The 14286-nt window shown below is 35.9% G+C and overlaps 1 protein-coding gene across 1 annotated transcript; it reads right to left on the minus strand.

Annotated features, from left to right (window-relative positions):
* Positions 1-556: 556 nt before the first annotated feature.
* On the minus strand, positions 557-8431 carry LOC130728190 (homeobox-leucine zipper protein ANTHOCYANINLESS 2-like). The gene is made up of 9 exons (XM_057579558.1): positions 8075-8431; positions 7627-7850; positions 7380-7497; positions 6471-7151; positions 5855-5956; positions 5534-5749; positions 3095-3269; positions 2522-2901; positions 557-1298 (listed from the first exon to the last, which is right to left on the minus strand). The coding sequence occupies exons 1-9, from the start codon at positions 8246-8248 to the stop codon at positions 936-938; spliced, it is 2433 nt and encodes an 810-aa protein (XP_057435541.1). The 5' UTR covers positions 8249-8431; the 3' UTR covers positions 557-935.
* Between the last annotated feature and the right edge of the window lie 5855 nt (positions 8432-14286).

The following is a 14286-nucleotide window of genomic DNA, read 5'->3' on the forward strand; positions in this document are numbered from 1 at the left end:
TTTGAGTGCGCATCGGTGTTCAACTCCTGGATGATCGCGACAATGAGGCTGGTGAACCTTGGGTGTTTGAGTATGACAGAGTCACAGATTTGAGATTTGATAGAGACCACTTTGGTTTGGAGCATATCCACTATGCTTGAAATCTGGGTTTGACGATTCTTGCAATTTTGCGTGTGAAAAAGATGAAGAAGCGATGAAGATAAAAAAGTGATATTTTTCTAATATGTGATTCACTGGTGTTTGAAATCTGAGATTTGATAAAAGATAAAATTAGAAATTATGTATCTTTATTTTATTTTTAATTAATAAGAGAAAGAATATTACATTTTTACCATTTTATCATTTTTCCAATCTTAACTATCCATCTAAAAAATACTTTTAGATGCTTATATCTAACGGTATTCAAACCTGGTCCTCAATGGACAAAAAATGAAATGTCCATCTTAATGAGCACCCAAATTAAGGACACACAAAATAGAACTATAAAAACTTCAAGAAATTATTAGTTTCATCATAACATACACGAAACTAAATTCAACTCAGACAAACTCCGAAGTCAATCCAAACCAAAATGACAACCTAATTATAAAATAAAATGTACCTAATAAAAAAGCATTTTTTTTCAATTTGCTTTTCATATATTTTCAATTCCCTTATGTTTTTCTGCTACTAAGTAAGCAGACAAGGGGTCGACCCGAGTCAATACCCGAACCACCACCCTTGCCTTGTGTTAAAGATCCTCACTCTTCGATCCTTACCACCCTGCAAGGAGTTTTTCCTATACACGCGCGGTTCGTTCTTGACTCAACACCCACACGCGCCACCTATTACATCCTTAACCACCAATGTTAATAGTTCATAACAAAATAAAACACCCCAAAACAAAACATAGTCACGTAATGCTAATGTGCCGCCGTCACGTCAAACTCAGCTAGTCAGCTTTTGCCGTTAAGAGCTGCTTTTATCTTTTGAACGGTGCACAAGATGAGGTTGTTCACCGTCTCCACAGACTCCACCGTGAGCTTTGCAGTGGGGAGGCTGTTCACAAGGATCTGGAATGCCACCGTCAGAAGCGACCCACCCGACGCGCTGCCGCGATCATCCCCACCGCCTTGACCGTTCCCATCAGGCACCACAGAGAACCCGGATGGTAGTAGCGCAACATAAGCAGAGTCGCCGCCATTCATCACGACGTGCATTGCCGGGATGTCCACCGGCGCGTACACTACAAGCGACCCCGACGCGTCTGTGCATGTCTCCTGCAAAATCAACATGCTACTCTGGTTTGCATTCATAGCCTGCAAAAAAAAAAGTCCAAAAATTAAATAAAATTAGAATTTCATTTTCTAGCTTTTTTTAAATAAATGGTAAAAAATTGGTCTTTTTTTTTAACAAGAAAGATGGTAGGATATAGTTTAAAATATAAGTCAAGTTAATCCATTTGTTGGATAATTTTCTAATTAAGTCAGACTAATTTAACTGACATTTTACACAATTTGGAATGATGGATGAATTTTCTTCCTCTAGCCACCAAAAACTTTTAGGGACCAATATCATCTTTCACCTTTTTTTTTTTCTTTTCAGATTTATGTGTTGTCCTTTTCGTTAAGTTCATGCGAGTCAAACCGGTACCACATTTTTTTCTTTTGCTGAATTTACGTTTGTTTGTTTCAAAATTTAGCGTCAAATAATGAGGTCAGAACTGAGAAGAAAATTGGAAAGTTGACAAAAGTCACATATTTTGACTTTTTGCAAAAAGTTTACTGAAACAAACGCTGCCCTATTTTCTGCCACAAAATTGTCCTCATAGATGGTTCCAAATATTTCCAACGCTGTCCTTCTCAATTTCACCTTTTTTATCGCAGCACTAGGCGACAGAGTGAGATTGACGTTTTCATCGTTTCATGGACATTTTGGTCATAGAACAATCAAATCATGAATGGTGCAAAACTAACTTTATGCCATTCCATTCCCCTTCCCGTTTTCAACTTTCTATTCGCGTCTATTATGTATTTATGTTTAGATGCAAACAAACATTGGTTTTTTCACCATGCACACAAATGAGGAATAGAGAGAGAAGCCATCAATTATGAAACAAATAGATGAAATTAGAATGTAAGTTTTTCATAAGTCAGCACATAAGCGCATTTCTCCTAACATGAAAATCTACCATATTTCCAAACACAAGGATTAGCACATGTAGAGTATTATAAATAATTAAAAAGGTATCACAATTAATGATAAAAGACTAATTGGTTGTTTTTTTTTATAGGACTTAATTGGTTGTTGCTCTCATGTAAAATTACTCAAAAAAAGTTTCTTCAATTTGTGTCCTTTTTTATAACCCCACCTTATGCTAGCTAGCAGCTATTATTTTCGAAAACTAATGCTAAAATGCAAAAACTAATTTTATAACCTATAGTAATTTTTTTTTTTTTTGAAAAGTATAACCTATAGTAATTAGAAAGCCATAAAAGTGAAAGAAGAGAAAAATGAAAGAAAGTGAGGATTGCATTCTTACACTAGCTCGGAGGAGGGAAACACAGTTGGCATGGTCTTGTCCTTTGGCAATGTGAGCCATCTCCTGCATTGGTCCACCATTGGAGAGTATGTCCCACTCGCTCCTAAGCCTCTCGTCGCGGAGGAAATCAAATACCCTCTGCGGCGCAACTGGGAGCCACACGGAGGTTGCCGCGCTAAGCACGATGCCTGGAGGCTCGCCTGGATCATCGACGCTCTTCCTTGTCATCACCCTCACCTCCTCAGCACCTGCGTTGTTGTTGCTGGTGTTGTTGAGTTTGTTCCATTGGTGTACTGTTGAGGCACAGACACCGGCGCAGAAGTTGTTGGTCATCCTCTGCGCCAGCTTCAGCATGCTTCGCCTCCCACCCGCACTTATTGCTGCACAACAAACAACCAAATTTTTTTTTAGTGAATAAAATATTAGAATGGAGAAAAAACACCTCTAGACTACCAAACACGACATCAATAAAATGCTGTGAAGATTAGCAAAGCCCCACTCCTAGGAATGCATGGTCAGCTACAACCACACAAATATGAAAGTGATGTAGATTAAGGGTGGATGGATTCATACCTGCGTGTTCTCTAGAGGGAAGTGCTGAGGACATTAAGATGGCTAAGCATTCGCATTGGCGTTGAAGGATGGCAACCCAACGCTGTGCACCAAACCCTATTCCTGAACTCAACAAGGGCCTGTACAGTTGGTGCACTTGGCTTTCGTCATATTCTGCATGCTCCACCCATGTCACCTGTACAATCATGCAAATGAACCATGTCATATACTAATACTATATATGTACCCCTAAAAGTAAAATTAACCATGTCATACTTCAAACTTGAAAATTAGTACACCACAACTTCTAAACTTTTTTGAACTATTAGCAAAGAACAAATCGTTTGCAATTCAATTTTTATTACTCTTATTATTCTAATAAAAATGTTGAATTTAAGCCCAAGGTAAATGAACGAATGAATTTCTAATTCTCCCATTTCTAATTCTTTTTTTGCTGACTTAGTAATTATGATGTGTTACTAATTTATACAATGAAGGATTACTATATAGGACTATGCTTATAAAAAAAACTATATAGGGCTATACCAAGGAAATATTACTTATAGTTATAACATGTTCACATCAGATTTTTAGAATCAATTATACCATTCACTCATTCAAAAGCTAGTTAGAAAAAACTTTTCCCAAACATGCACTTAATTAGTAACTGTGGGGTAGTCAGTCTCACAACTACGAGTACCAACTGTGGGCATACCTTCAACTAGACAGAAATTAAATTAATGAACTACCTCACTAGTTGTTGAGCAAAATTACAATTATATTTCTCTAATGGAACTCTTAAGTATAATTAGCCACCATGAGGTAAGCAAATCATGGAAAAGCCTGGCGATTGGGCTCAACCACAGACAAAGGTATCTCATGGTCATGGAGCTTGGTCATGTACATAAAATACATAATAATGATAGTTAAACATATAAATAGTGAATACATTTAAAAGACACATAATATTTTTCATTATCTATTTTGTTATTACATCTAACATACATCACTTTCATTATGATTCTCTCTTTCTCACACTAAGTTGAATGTGCACTATTCTTCTGATGTGTACTAATCAGTTTTCATAAAATAATGGTACTATAGATTAAGTCATCCGGGATTTTAGAACAAGAGAGCTACGTGCAGAGTAAAGGCTCATCGAGATTTGCCATGGCAGTGTGTGTTTATGTGTGGTGAACTCATCACAACAAACAGACAAAATGTCCAGTCTATGATCTTGACTCAAAGCCTCTGCACTCAACATTATTATATAACAGTCCCACGTCCTTATTATAGGCTCTCTCACACAATTTCATGAATTAAATAATGCTTGGGGAACAACCAAAGTGGCATCATATAAAATAAAAGATTGGAATAGAAACATCATATGAATTTTTTAGTGGTAGGTTGCAAGATTACAAGGAAAATTGCTTTAAAGGGCTATATATAATTAATGTGTTCATGATGCTACACAAATTTATGTGATAGAGACTTCCATCAATAAATTAATGGATTATCCTAGATGTGTGCAATCAAATAGTTTATGATGGGATCAAAAATTAATTGATACAAGGGGAAGCATCCTAACTCATCAGGTGCAAATTTTGAGATTGCTAAAAATATTTATATGGGAATCATCACTGACAGAGTGGTTCTATAGTTAGTAGTCACTCAACAAGGTCTTTTAAGTTGCTTGGAAATGCAAAAGCCCCATGATTCCTTAGCCTGGTGTTTGCCCCCCAAATTAAATATTGCTCAACTCAGCTACAATGTTGCAGTTACATGTACCCTTCTTCAATAAAATACAATAAATGTGATTGAAAAAACAAAGCAGGTAAGAATGTACGGTTTAGTAGGTGGCCTTATGTGTATAACTATAGAAAGCTATTCAGAACACAATGTTTGGCAGAATGTAAATCCTTTTTAGTTTTTACTGTCTAATTGGGATGCTAAAAATGCAGTAAAAACTACCCATTCTAGAGATGATGTGTGTTTGAATATCACCTAGGTATAATATAAGCAATTTTTTATGCTAATCCATAAAAAAATTGGTTCACAATTTGTCTTAGTATAAATACTAACATTTGATATCAATTGGTATCCAAACAACCATCATCAATAATGTGTTTAAATATCAATTGAGTTTAATGTAAGCAAATAATTATCTCAATTTTAAAAAATGTTCATTTTTTTTCTCAAAATGAGTGTCACCATTTGTTTGCATTTGGTAAATTACCTTAAAGTAACCATTTGGGATGCTAAAAATACAGTGAAAACATAAAACCAGCCATTGGGCACGATACTGAGTGTTTGAATAACAGTTGAGTGTTATATGAACGACCTGAAGATTTCTAGTCACTTTTTTTTCACCTCGGAGTGACGGCTAAAATCTGTTTACATCGATGACTCCAACGAGTATCTAAACATAATCAAGAATTAATAATTGGGAAATTAATTTACCTTAGAGTAACCATTTGGCATGTCTTGCACCACACAGCCAGAAGGAAGCCTCCTGCAGTTAAGAAAAGTGGGTGTACCAGAAGAAGTTTCTCGGATGGTGTCAATGGACACATCTACCACTGCCCACACCCCCTCTGCGTGCTGCTTGCAAAAGCGTAAAAAATTGACCTCACGAACAGGAACCAAGGGAGAAAGGACTTGAAGTTCAGCATGCATCTAGGGTCAAATAAAATAAAATATTAGCACAATTTTTAACTAGAAAAAAGGCTAGCTACTAGAGTCTAGAGGAGTATGCAGTGTGAGGTAAAAATTTCAACTAACCAGTTGAAGGGCACCATTTCTGGTTCCATTTATTCCATTAGATATCACCTCAGTGGTAGAGGTTCTTGCAACCACACAAGGGAACATCTCTGACCACCGATTCTGTGGCAACAGAAAGCAATTAAAATAGTTTAACACAAATGAAAATATATGCATAAATATTCACATAAGATGATAAATTAAGAAAAATATTGGTAAACATATGTATATGTATAGTGCATATAACTATAATTAACGGATATAAGCATTTATAGTGAGTAACGAAGATAAAAAAGAAAAATAATAAATGTGATATATAGTGTATGCTTGGATGCCGCAAAAGCTTAAAGAGTTTCTTCTATAAGCCACAAATTTGTATTGAAGTACCAACTTGCTACTTCAACAAATTAAAATTACTTCAACAAATTAAAATGTCTTGAGATAAGTTATTTTTTCTTTTGGTGAAGTAAATTAAATTTGTTGATATATAAACCAAACATGGAGGCTCCAAGTATCATTATTGTAAAATTAAAGAACAATAATTGGATAAACAGCCAAGAAATTAAAAGGGATTCAAGTAGAGGGAAGAAAAATAAAAGAACTTGAAGAAAAGTGAATTGGTAGTTGAAATGCTTACTGAGTCCATTAAAGTTTCAACAAGGGCCAAGCTGTTGATGATGACCATGCCAGTTTCTCTAGAAGCCTCTGAGACAAAACCATTGGGTCTCAACCCAATGCAAGGGGTCACTGTCCTATTGTACTCATCATGGTTCAAAATTTCTCTTCCCCCTTCTAAAACCCAAAGAGGTTCCCCAGTCTGAGCCATTTTAACCAACTCCTCCATTGCAGCCAAAGCAAGTTCCAGAAGCATTGACCTCTCCACTGATCTGTCAAAGCCAGAACTCATCATAGCTGTTGTAGTTCTAGTTGATTGTGCCGGTGGCGGCGGCGGTGTTACCATGCCTAAAGGGCTTGATATCCCCACAAAATCAGGACCCAAAGTTGATGGCATATTGCTCAATCCACCAAAACCATTGCTCCCAACTCCAAGCTCCAAACTTGAGTTTAGCAATGGAGGGCCAATGGGGCGGCCTAAGAACTTGCCAGCAAGTGCGCAAACTCGGTCTAGTTCATCCTTGAGACGAGCATTTTCAATTCTAAGATGTTGTTCTTCCAGTGAAATCTCACCCATAACTGCAGGACCACCACAATTTGAGCACATTGGATTCCTCATTGCTTCTCTAATAGACATGTTCTCTGCTCTCAGCTTATCATTCTCTTGCCTGAGCAAGGAATTCTCATGGCGTTCCAATTGAGTCTAACACAAACAAAAACAACATATCAGAACCCCATGTGTGAAAAGGACTAGAAAATGTTGACAAAAAGTGTGTTTCTATTAGTCTATACCAGGAAACTCGATCAAAAACCACAACTGTGAATTCAAAATCATAATAGACAGAAGCAACTTTCCTGTAGCTTTTAGGAATTATGATTTTGGTTTCACCCTGATTTTCGGACGAGTTTCGAAACATGCACTTAGTAATACCTTCATTTGGGTTCTTCGATTTTGAAACCAAAACTTGACCTGCCTGGTTTCCAAACAAAGCCTTTTGCTGAGTTCAAGCCTTTGCTTCTCATCCGGGTGAGGACACTCCTTGAACAGCCTAATCCACAAGATAAACAAAATTATAAAAATTGAAATAAACCCCACAAAAAATTGCTATCCAAAACCAAAACTCTATGCAATGTTCTAAAGAAAAGAAAGGATTCAATTTTTGTTAAATGTGTTATACGATTCAAGTTCTTGTATTTGCTGAGGAGTGTGTCGGTGATAACGCTTTTTTCTTGGACGATTGTCGGCAGCATCAAAATCATCACCAGAAGCAGCATCCATGTTATCACTCCCAGATCTGCTTTCATGCTCTTCTTCTCTGCTTCTTCTCAATCCATGTCCTTCATAATTCTCATGTATCAATCCATTCCCATGCCCATTTCCTTGCCCATCAATATTTGTTTGCTGTGTTTTTTTCAAACAAACAAAAATGATTAACAAAACACAAAAACAAATGCAGGCAAGTAAGCAACAATAGTACTAAAAGACTATTGTAAAACCACGGCAAACCAAAATCACAGTAAAAAAACAACAAAAGCTAAATGAAATTGCTACTGTTTGTTTACTGTGATTTTGATCGACCGTGGTTTTTTTAAGGTGTATCTAAACATGTGCGAAAGGTGTCTCACAAGGGCTAGAGATAGGCCAGAAGAGTTGAGCATGGATTTAGCCAAAGTGGGTGTGGCTAAGCGAGGCTGTGAGATTGCACCAGAGGGCATTTTATCTTGGTTATAAGCAATATCTGCAACAATCTTAGCACCTTCACCACCTTGCTTGTTCTCAAAAACACCTCCAAAACTCATCAAAGTAGCCACTTTTGCCTTTGTTTTCTTCTCTTCTTGTTCTTTTGAAAATCAATGAAATGATCCCTTTTGAAAACAGGTTTCTGTTTGTTAAGCAAAAAATCTGTGACTACTGAGGACTAGCCCTTCAGTGAAAATCTCTGTTTCTGTTCATCAGAGAGAAGGGAACCTCGAGAAATGAATTGGGTTTCTCAGAAATGGTCTTATATACTAGACTGTGCCATCAAAAACCAATCTTTTTGGAAAAAGAAAAATAATAGACAGAAAATTGAAAGGAGACAAAAAGGAAAGTAATAAAATACTTGTGCCTTTTTTCTTTTTTACTGTTGTATGAAAGGAAGATTAATATTAAAAGATAGTGATTCAGTAACTGTTTCCTTCTTTGATTCTGCTGTTTCAGGTCAGTGTGTGCTGTGTGTGTGGGATTGTGCATGTGAAGAGATAAACTTGATTATTCTAATAATCCTGATTTAAGAGTGGTTAATTGAAAGGGTTAAGAAATTGTAACGGAAATTGTGACATTCATGGAGAGTCAGAGGGAGAAGAGAAAAGGTACAAAAGATAAAGGACGTAACATGTGGACTCTTGAAAGCCTTACAAAATACATGCATCCAAAAAGGATAGGTTGACTCTTTACCCCTGTGATAATTGCACTTTCTCTCACATCTTTCTTGTTTTCATTTTAATCTTTTTGAAGTTTGTGGATCATTGAAAAAAAGTGTACTACTGATGACATGTTTTTCTAGATTTGTTAGCAAGTAGCAACACACACTTTACCATTATTTTATAAATAGTTTTTGTTTAATCAAATTTAAGTAGAGTAATTGAATTATATGGACACTATTCTTAATTAATTTGATGAGATTTATATAAATTTTACTCTTTTCGTTTTTAATTATAAGGTAGTGTTTGGCCCAGCTTATTTCTGACTTAAAAGTCACTTTTAAGGTAAAGTTGGGCCAAACAGATTTTAACATAAGCTCCTTAAAAAATAAGCTCCTTAAATTTTACAAAGAAAATGAAGAAAAGTAACTTATAAGCCAAGGCTATCAATATGAGCTTTTTTGAAAAGGCTAAATTTTATTTCATGCATCTATTGTGTGGATCGCTAAGTCACTAATCATCAAACTTCGTTCTTCACCATTACATGCTATCAAAGGGCATCCGCTAACTGGTCGAATAGAAAGAAGGATGAAACTTGGAAGTGATGGTTTGAAAAGGAGGATGAACTCTGTCATGGTGGTCACAGGCCAAGACATGGTATTTAAAAAAAAATTGACAGGAACAAGACCCTTTCCTTCTTCACAAATTTTTGTTTCTATTTTGATTTTTACTGATATTGTTGACGAAATCAATTTCAAAGTGTTATGGAAGGGTTAATTTTGGTGTTTTCAACAGGGAAATGACCATGTCTGGAAAGATGGGTTGAGTCACTTGAGTGGATGAAAACTTTTTTAAATTGCAAAATTGCTTCCTTTAGATTTGCTTTGACCATTGTGTTTGATCTGTATAATACTTGTGGGCAAAAGTGTCGTGAAGCTTTGTGAAGGTTTGATCATGTATATAAAAGCGCAAGTCAAGTGTTTGACAAAATGTTTAGATGAGTACGTGTGAATAGCACATGTTATTTAAGGTGGAAAAATATGAAAATTACCAAACAACTTTAACCTTATATTTAAAGCTCTTATTTTTATCTTTAGCTTTAAAGTAACTTTTAAGTTAAAAAAAAGTCAGGCCAAACGCTACCTAAGACTCTTTAAAAAAAATTGTATTCTTTTATATAAGACCCTCTAATTATATTTTAGAAAAAATTATTACTACTATTATTTTTAGATATACTGTTGCATTTGTTAAACTTTTGGAGTAATGATATATACACACCTCATTTTTTAAACACTCCATTTTCACATTTTTTTATTTCTATCTCTCTCATCTTATCATCTATCACATCTCATATTTTCTCTCTCTTACTTTTTCTTTTCTTCCTATCTCTCTCATCATTCCACCTCTCCACCTCAAAAGAGAGGTGTGGATGAAACATTACCCAAACTTTTGTAATTCCAAAATTGTGATTATCACTAGTATTCATCTCTTCAACACTACTCCACACGTTAATTAAGGGTATTGAGTGAAGAATGATAAATGCGGTCATTTGTTTTAGACTTTTTTGTTCTTTCAAACTTTTATTGTTTAGAATTGTAATGTGAGATATGCACTGTCAGTGTAAAGTAAATATGTCACACCATGGTAGTAGGAGAAATAATTATTTTAGCTTTAAATTTTAATTAAAGTGAAGATATATTTTAAGGGCTAGGGTAAAATTTGTGTAAAATTTGTTTACACTAATAGTGCATAGTCCTTTAATTCTGAAATTAATTTCTATATATTCATTGCATTTGATATTTACAAAGTCTTTGAAAAGTATAAACTGTGGAGTTAATTTAGTCTGGAACCCCTCCTTGTCATGTGTACGCTTCGCTTATTTGGGATGTTAAGGACCTTTTGGACTAATATTGGCGGGTTGAGTTGGTTCATACGCTTCGTGAGGGAAATGATTGCGCGGATTTTTTTGCTAAACATGGAGCCACCCAGGATACTGGCCTGGTTTTCATCTCTTCCCGGCTTGAGGGCTAGGGTAGCTTGTTGTTAGCTGATGCTCTAGGTGTTTCCTTTGTGAGGCTCTGGTCTTTCTTGTTTGTTCTTTTCTTATATATTCTTGTTCTATCGTGTTCCTTAACAAAAAAAAATCGAAATCAATAAAAATTGAATCGAATTGGTGCATATTTAAAAAAAAATTGATCGGATGATGAAATGACTAAATCGGATGACTTTTTCCCTAAAATTGAATCAATACATACCGTGAACACCCCACATTTGAGTATCATTTAAAAATATGAAAACAAAAATTAAATTGAATAATTAACAATGTCACAAATGCATGGAACTTCTCTTGATGTCCCCGCAATCTTTTTCTAAACTGTTCTTGGGACTCTCAATAATTTGACTAAATTAACTTAGATAATTCATGTGGCAAAAAATCATCATGGAAATTTAAGTAGATAAATAGCAGATAAATAATAGCGTTCTTCATATGATATGGTTTCTTTCAACCCTCAAACAGGAGCATTAATCTGTCTCAAAACAGACCACATGAAGCAAATATTAGATAAGCTAGAGAGATAGCCTAACTAAAGCACATATCTTCAGCAACAATAGGAGATAGGAATTTGCGCTATAAAGTTCTATAATAAAAACAATGTTGTCAGGGACGACCAACACTAAATGAGGCCTAAAACAAACTTTAAAGTAAAGTTTTTTTTATCTAAAAATATATTTCTTTTTTAATATTGGGGCCTATTTTACTTAGTAATTTTTTTTTGAGGCCTAAAGCCCTTACTTTGGTGGCCTTACCCTTGGGCCGACCCTGAATGTTGTCTTATTTTCTATTTCACAAATCAAATTATGTCATGGAGACATGATTAATAATTATAACTATACATAATGGTTTTTAAATGATAAAATGTGTTTTGAACTTTTAATCGGTGAAATCATGAAGAAAACATGAAATGCAAATCACATGACCGTTAGATCATGTGAAGATTTGAGCTTCTAATTCTATTTTAAAGGTCAAGATCTTTCACATGACCATATCATGTGAGATTAACACATGAGGGGATCTAAATCTATATTGGATTTCAATCCCAAATTAAATGACAAATCATACATATATAAGAGCAGTTCCTTCGATTCGCCCGGCCAGCTGGCGGGCGGCGTGCGACCTTTAACTATTAGAGCGTTGTAAATATTGGGCATCTTCCCTGGGTTCCTGAATGATATTTCAAATGGTAAAAGTTAGGGATATATGGGTTGGTGGAGGAGGTTCAGTGTTCAATCCTTGAAAGACAAAATTTATTTTTTCAATGTATAAAACAAAATTCCAATAGATGTATTACCATATAGCGGTAAAACAATGTGGAAAATGAAAAAGAAAAAAAAAACTGGGTGGGGAGGGTTGAATGGTTGATGTCGGAGTGGTCGATTAGTTTTTTTCTATAAATATCTGATGTGGTTTCCGTGAATGTCCTAGAAAGAGACTTTACAATATCTTGTGTATATTACGTGTTTCGTGTCATTGACTTGTATATACATTGTGAAAGAAGGAAAATTGACGAGCCAGAACTGAAAAAGGCTAGAAAAGAGAAGGAACAACCAACTCAGAAAAATCATCCTATTTTCTTTGAGCCATGTTGCCCATTTGGTTGTTCTGCCTGATGTGGTATGGAGAAGCTATTGCATATTGAAAGTTGCACATGCTGTGTTTGGTGTATGGCAAATGACTAAATGTAGTATATCAATAGTTATAGCTAGTTAACTTATATAATTGATGAGCATACATATTTAATTGAAGATCATATAGTTCATTGATTTTCATTAATTAACTAAAACGTTAACAACTTTCTGCCTTCTTTAGTTTGTTAAATTGTATGTTTGGGATGGTCAAAGACAACGCCACATCTTAATCCAAAACTTTAAGGTATTAGAATTATGTGTCACATCTCTATTCTCTTATAAAGTCTTCTCCTTACCCATTTTAACTAATGTGAGATTCCAAACTCACACCTAAATTCTCAACAATCTCCCCCTCAAGTGCGTCACCACCACATTATCATGGTCCCCTCTGCGGAAGCTAGCTATCCACCCTTGTACCGCCATTCATAAACGAAACTCGCCGCCTAACCACACTGCTAGGAAGACTTTCGACACAAGGAGTTGTTACCATGGTAACACGAACCATCGGCTCTGATACCACTTGTTGGGGGAGACAGGGGAGCCCATGGACTGAGGATTAAGACACTAAGAGATTTCGACGCCACATCTTAACAAAAAACCTTAAGTCATTAGGTTTATGGGTCACATATCTTATAAAGTCTTCTCCTCACCCATATTTAACCAATGTGGGACTCCAAACTCACACTTGAATTCTCAACATAAGCCACACAATAGGCGGTTCCTTCACCCAACATAAGCCTTCGGAGTAGGCTGCACGCATCCTTTGGAACAATTCGCCGGCCTCGAAGGTCGCTAGGGAGGTCACGCTTCTAGGTGGGTGGCACCCTTTGTCTTCAGAATGACCTGTCTATGTAAAAGACACACTTGTGTAAAGGACTTGTAGTTTATCGTGTACCGTGTGTGTAGATCCTTGGGTTAAATTTATGCAAGGCCCAAGGGTCCAATTATGAGTTAGGATTTAGAGTTTATGTCTTTCCTACTATTAAAGGAAAAGTTTAACTTGTAATTAGGAGATTTTTTCCACTGACTAAATACATAATAACAACGGCTAGAGTTTAGAGACACTTACTGTTGAGAATTTTCAAGTGTGAGTAAGTCCCACATTGGAAGCTAAGGATAAATTTGAGTGGTTTATAAGTGTGAGGACCCATACACTCATAGCCTCAAGGTTTTGGGTGAATGATGTGGTGTCTGGTCCACTTATGGTTTGCCCTTTAAAGCCCAATGTGGAGTTTTATCCCCCAATTTTAAACCATCTTCTTTGTTTGACCCTTTATCTGGCCCAACAATGGTATCAAAGCCGATGGTTGTTTGACCATGGGCCTAGGCCTCTGAGACTCAGGAGCACAAGCCCAGAATGACGACCTCTGAGGTTCTGGATGAGTACAAGCCCAACTTTCGTTTGAGATGAACTCGCACTTGAGGGGGAGATTGTTGGAAATTTTCAAGTGTGAGTAAGTCTGACATTGGAAGCTAATGATAAGTTTGAGTGGTTTATAAGTGTGAGGACCCATACACCCATTCCCTTAAGGTTTTGGGTGAAAGATGTGGTGTCTGGTCCACTTATGGTTTGCTCTTTAGTCCAATCTGGAGTTTTATCCCTCAATTTTAAACCATCTCCTTTGTTTGGCTCTTTATCTGGCCCAACACTTACTTCCGACAATGACTTTTTTTATAGAAAAATGTTAGTAAATATAAAAGACATAAAATCTCTCAAGTAAAAAGAGTTACAAATAAAAAGACATACT

This window comes from Lotus japonicus, chromosome 1, assembly GCF_012489685.1.
Source record: "Lotus japonicus ecotype B-129 chromosome 1, LjGifu_v1.2".
In the NCBI taxonomy this organism is placed as follows: domain Eukaryota; kingdom Viridiplantae; phylum Streptophyta; class Magnoliopsida; order Fabales; family Fabaceae; genus Lotus; species Lotus japonicus.

Coding starts and splice junctions, on each gene's coding strand:
- LOC130728190 (XM_057579558.1), bottom strand. CDS start 8,248: ATGAGTTTTGGAGGTGTTTTTGAGAACAAGCAAGGTGGTGAAGGTGCT. Junction 7,498..7,626: donor CAAATACAAGAACTTGAATC/GTATAACACATT, acceptor CTTGTGGATTAG/GCTGTTCAAGGAGTGTCCTC. Junction 3,270..5,533: donor TGCCAAATGGTTACTCTAAG/GTAAATTAATTT, acceptor ATGATTGTACAG/GTGACATGGGTGGAGCATGC.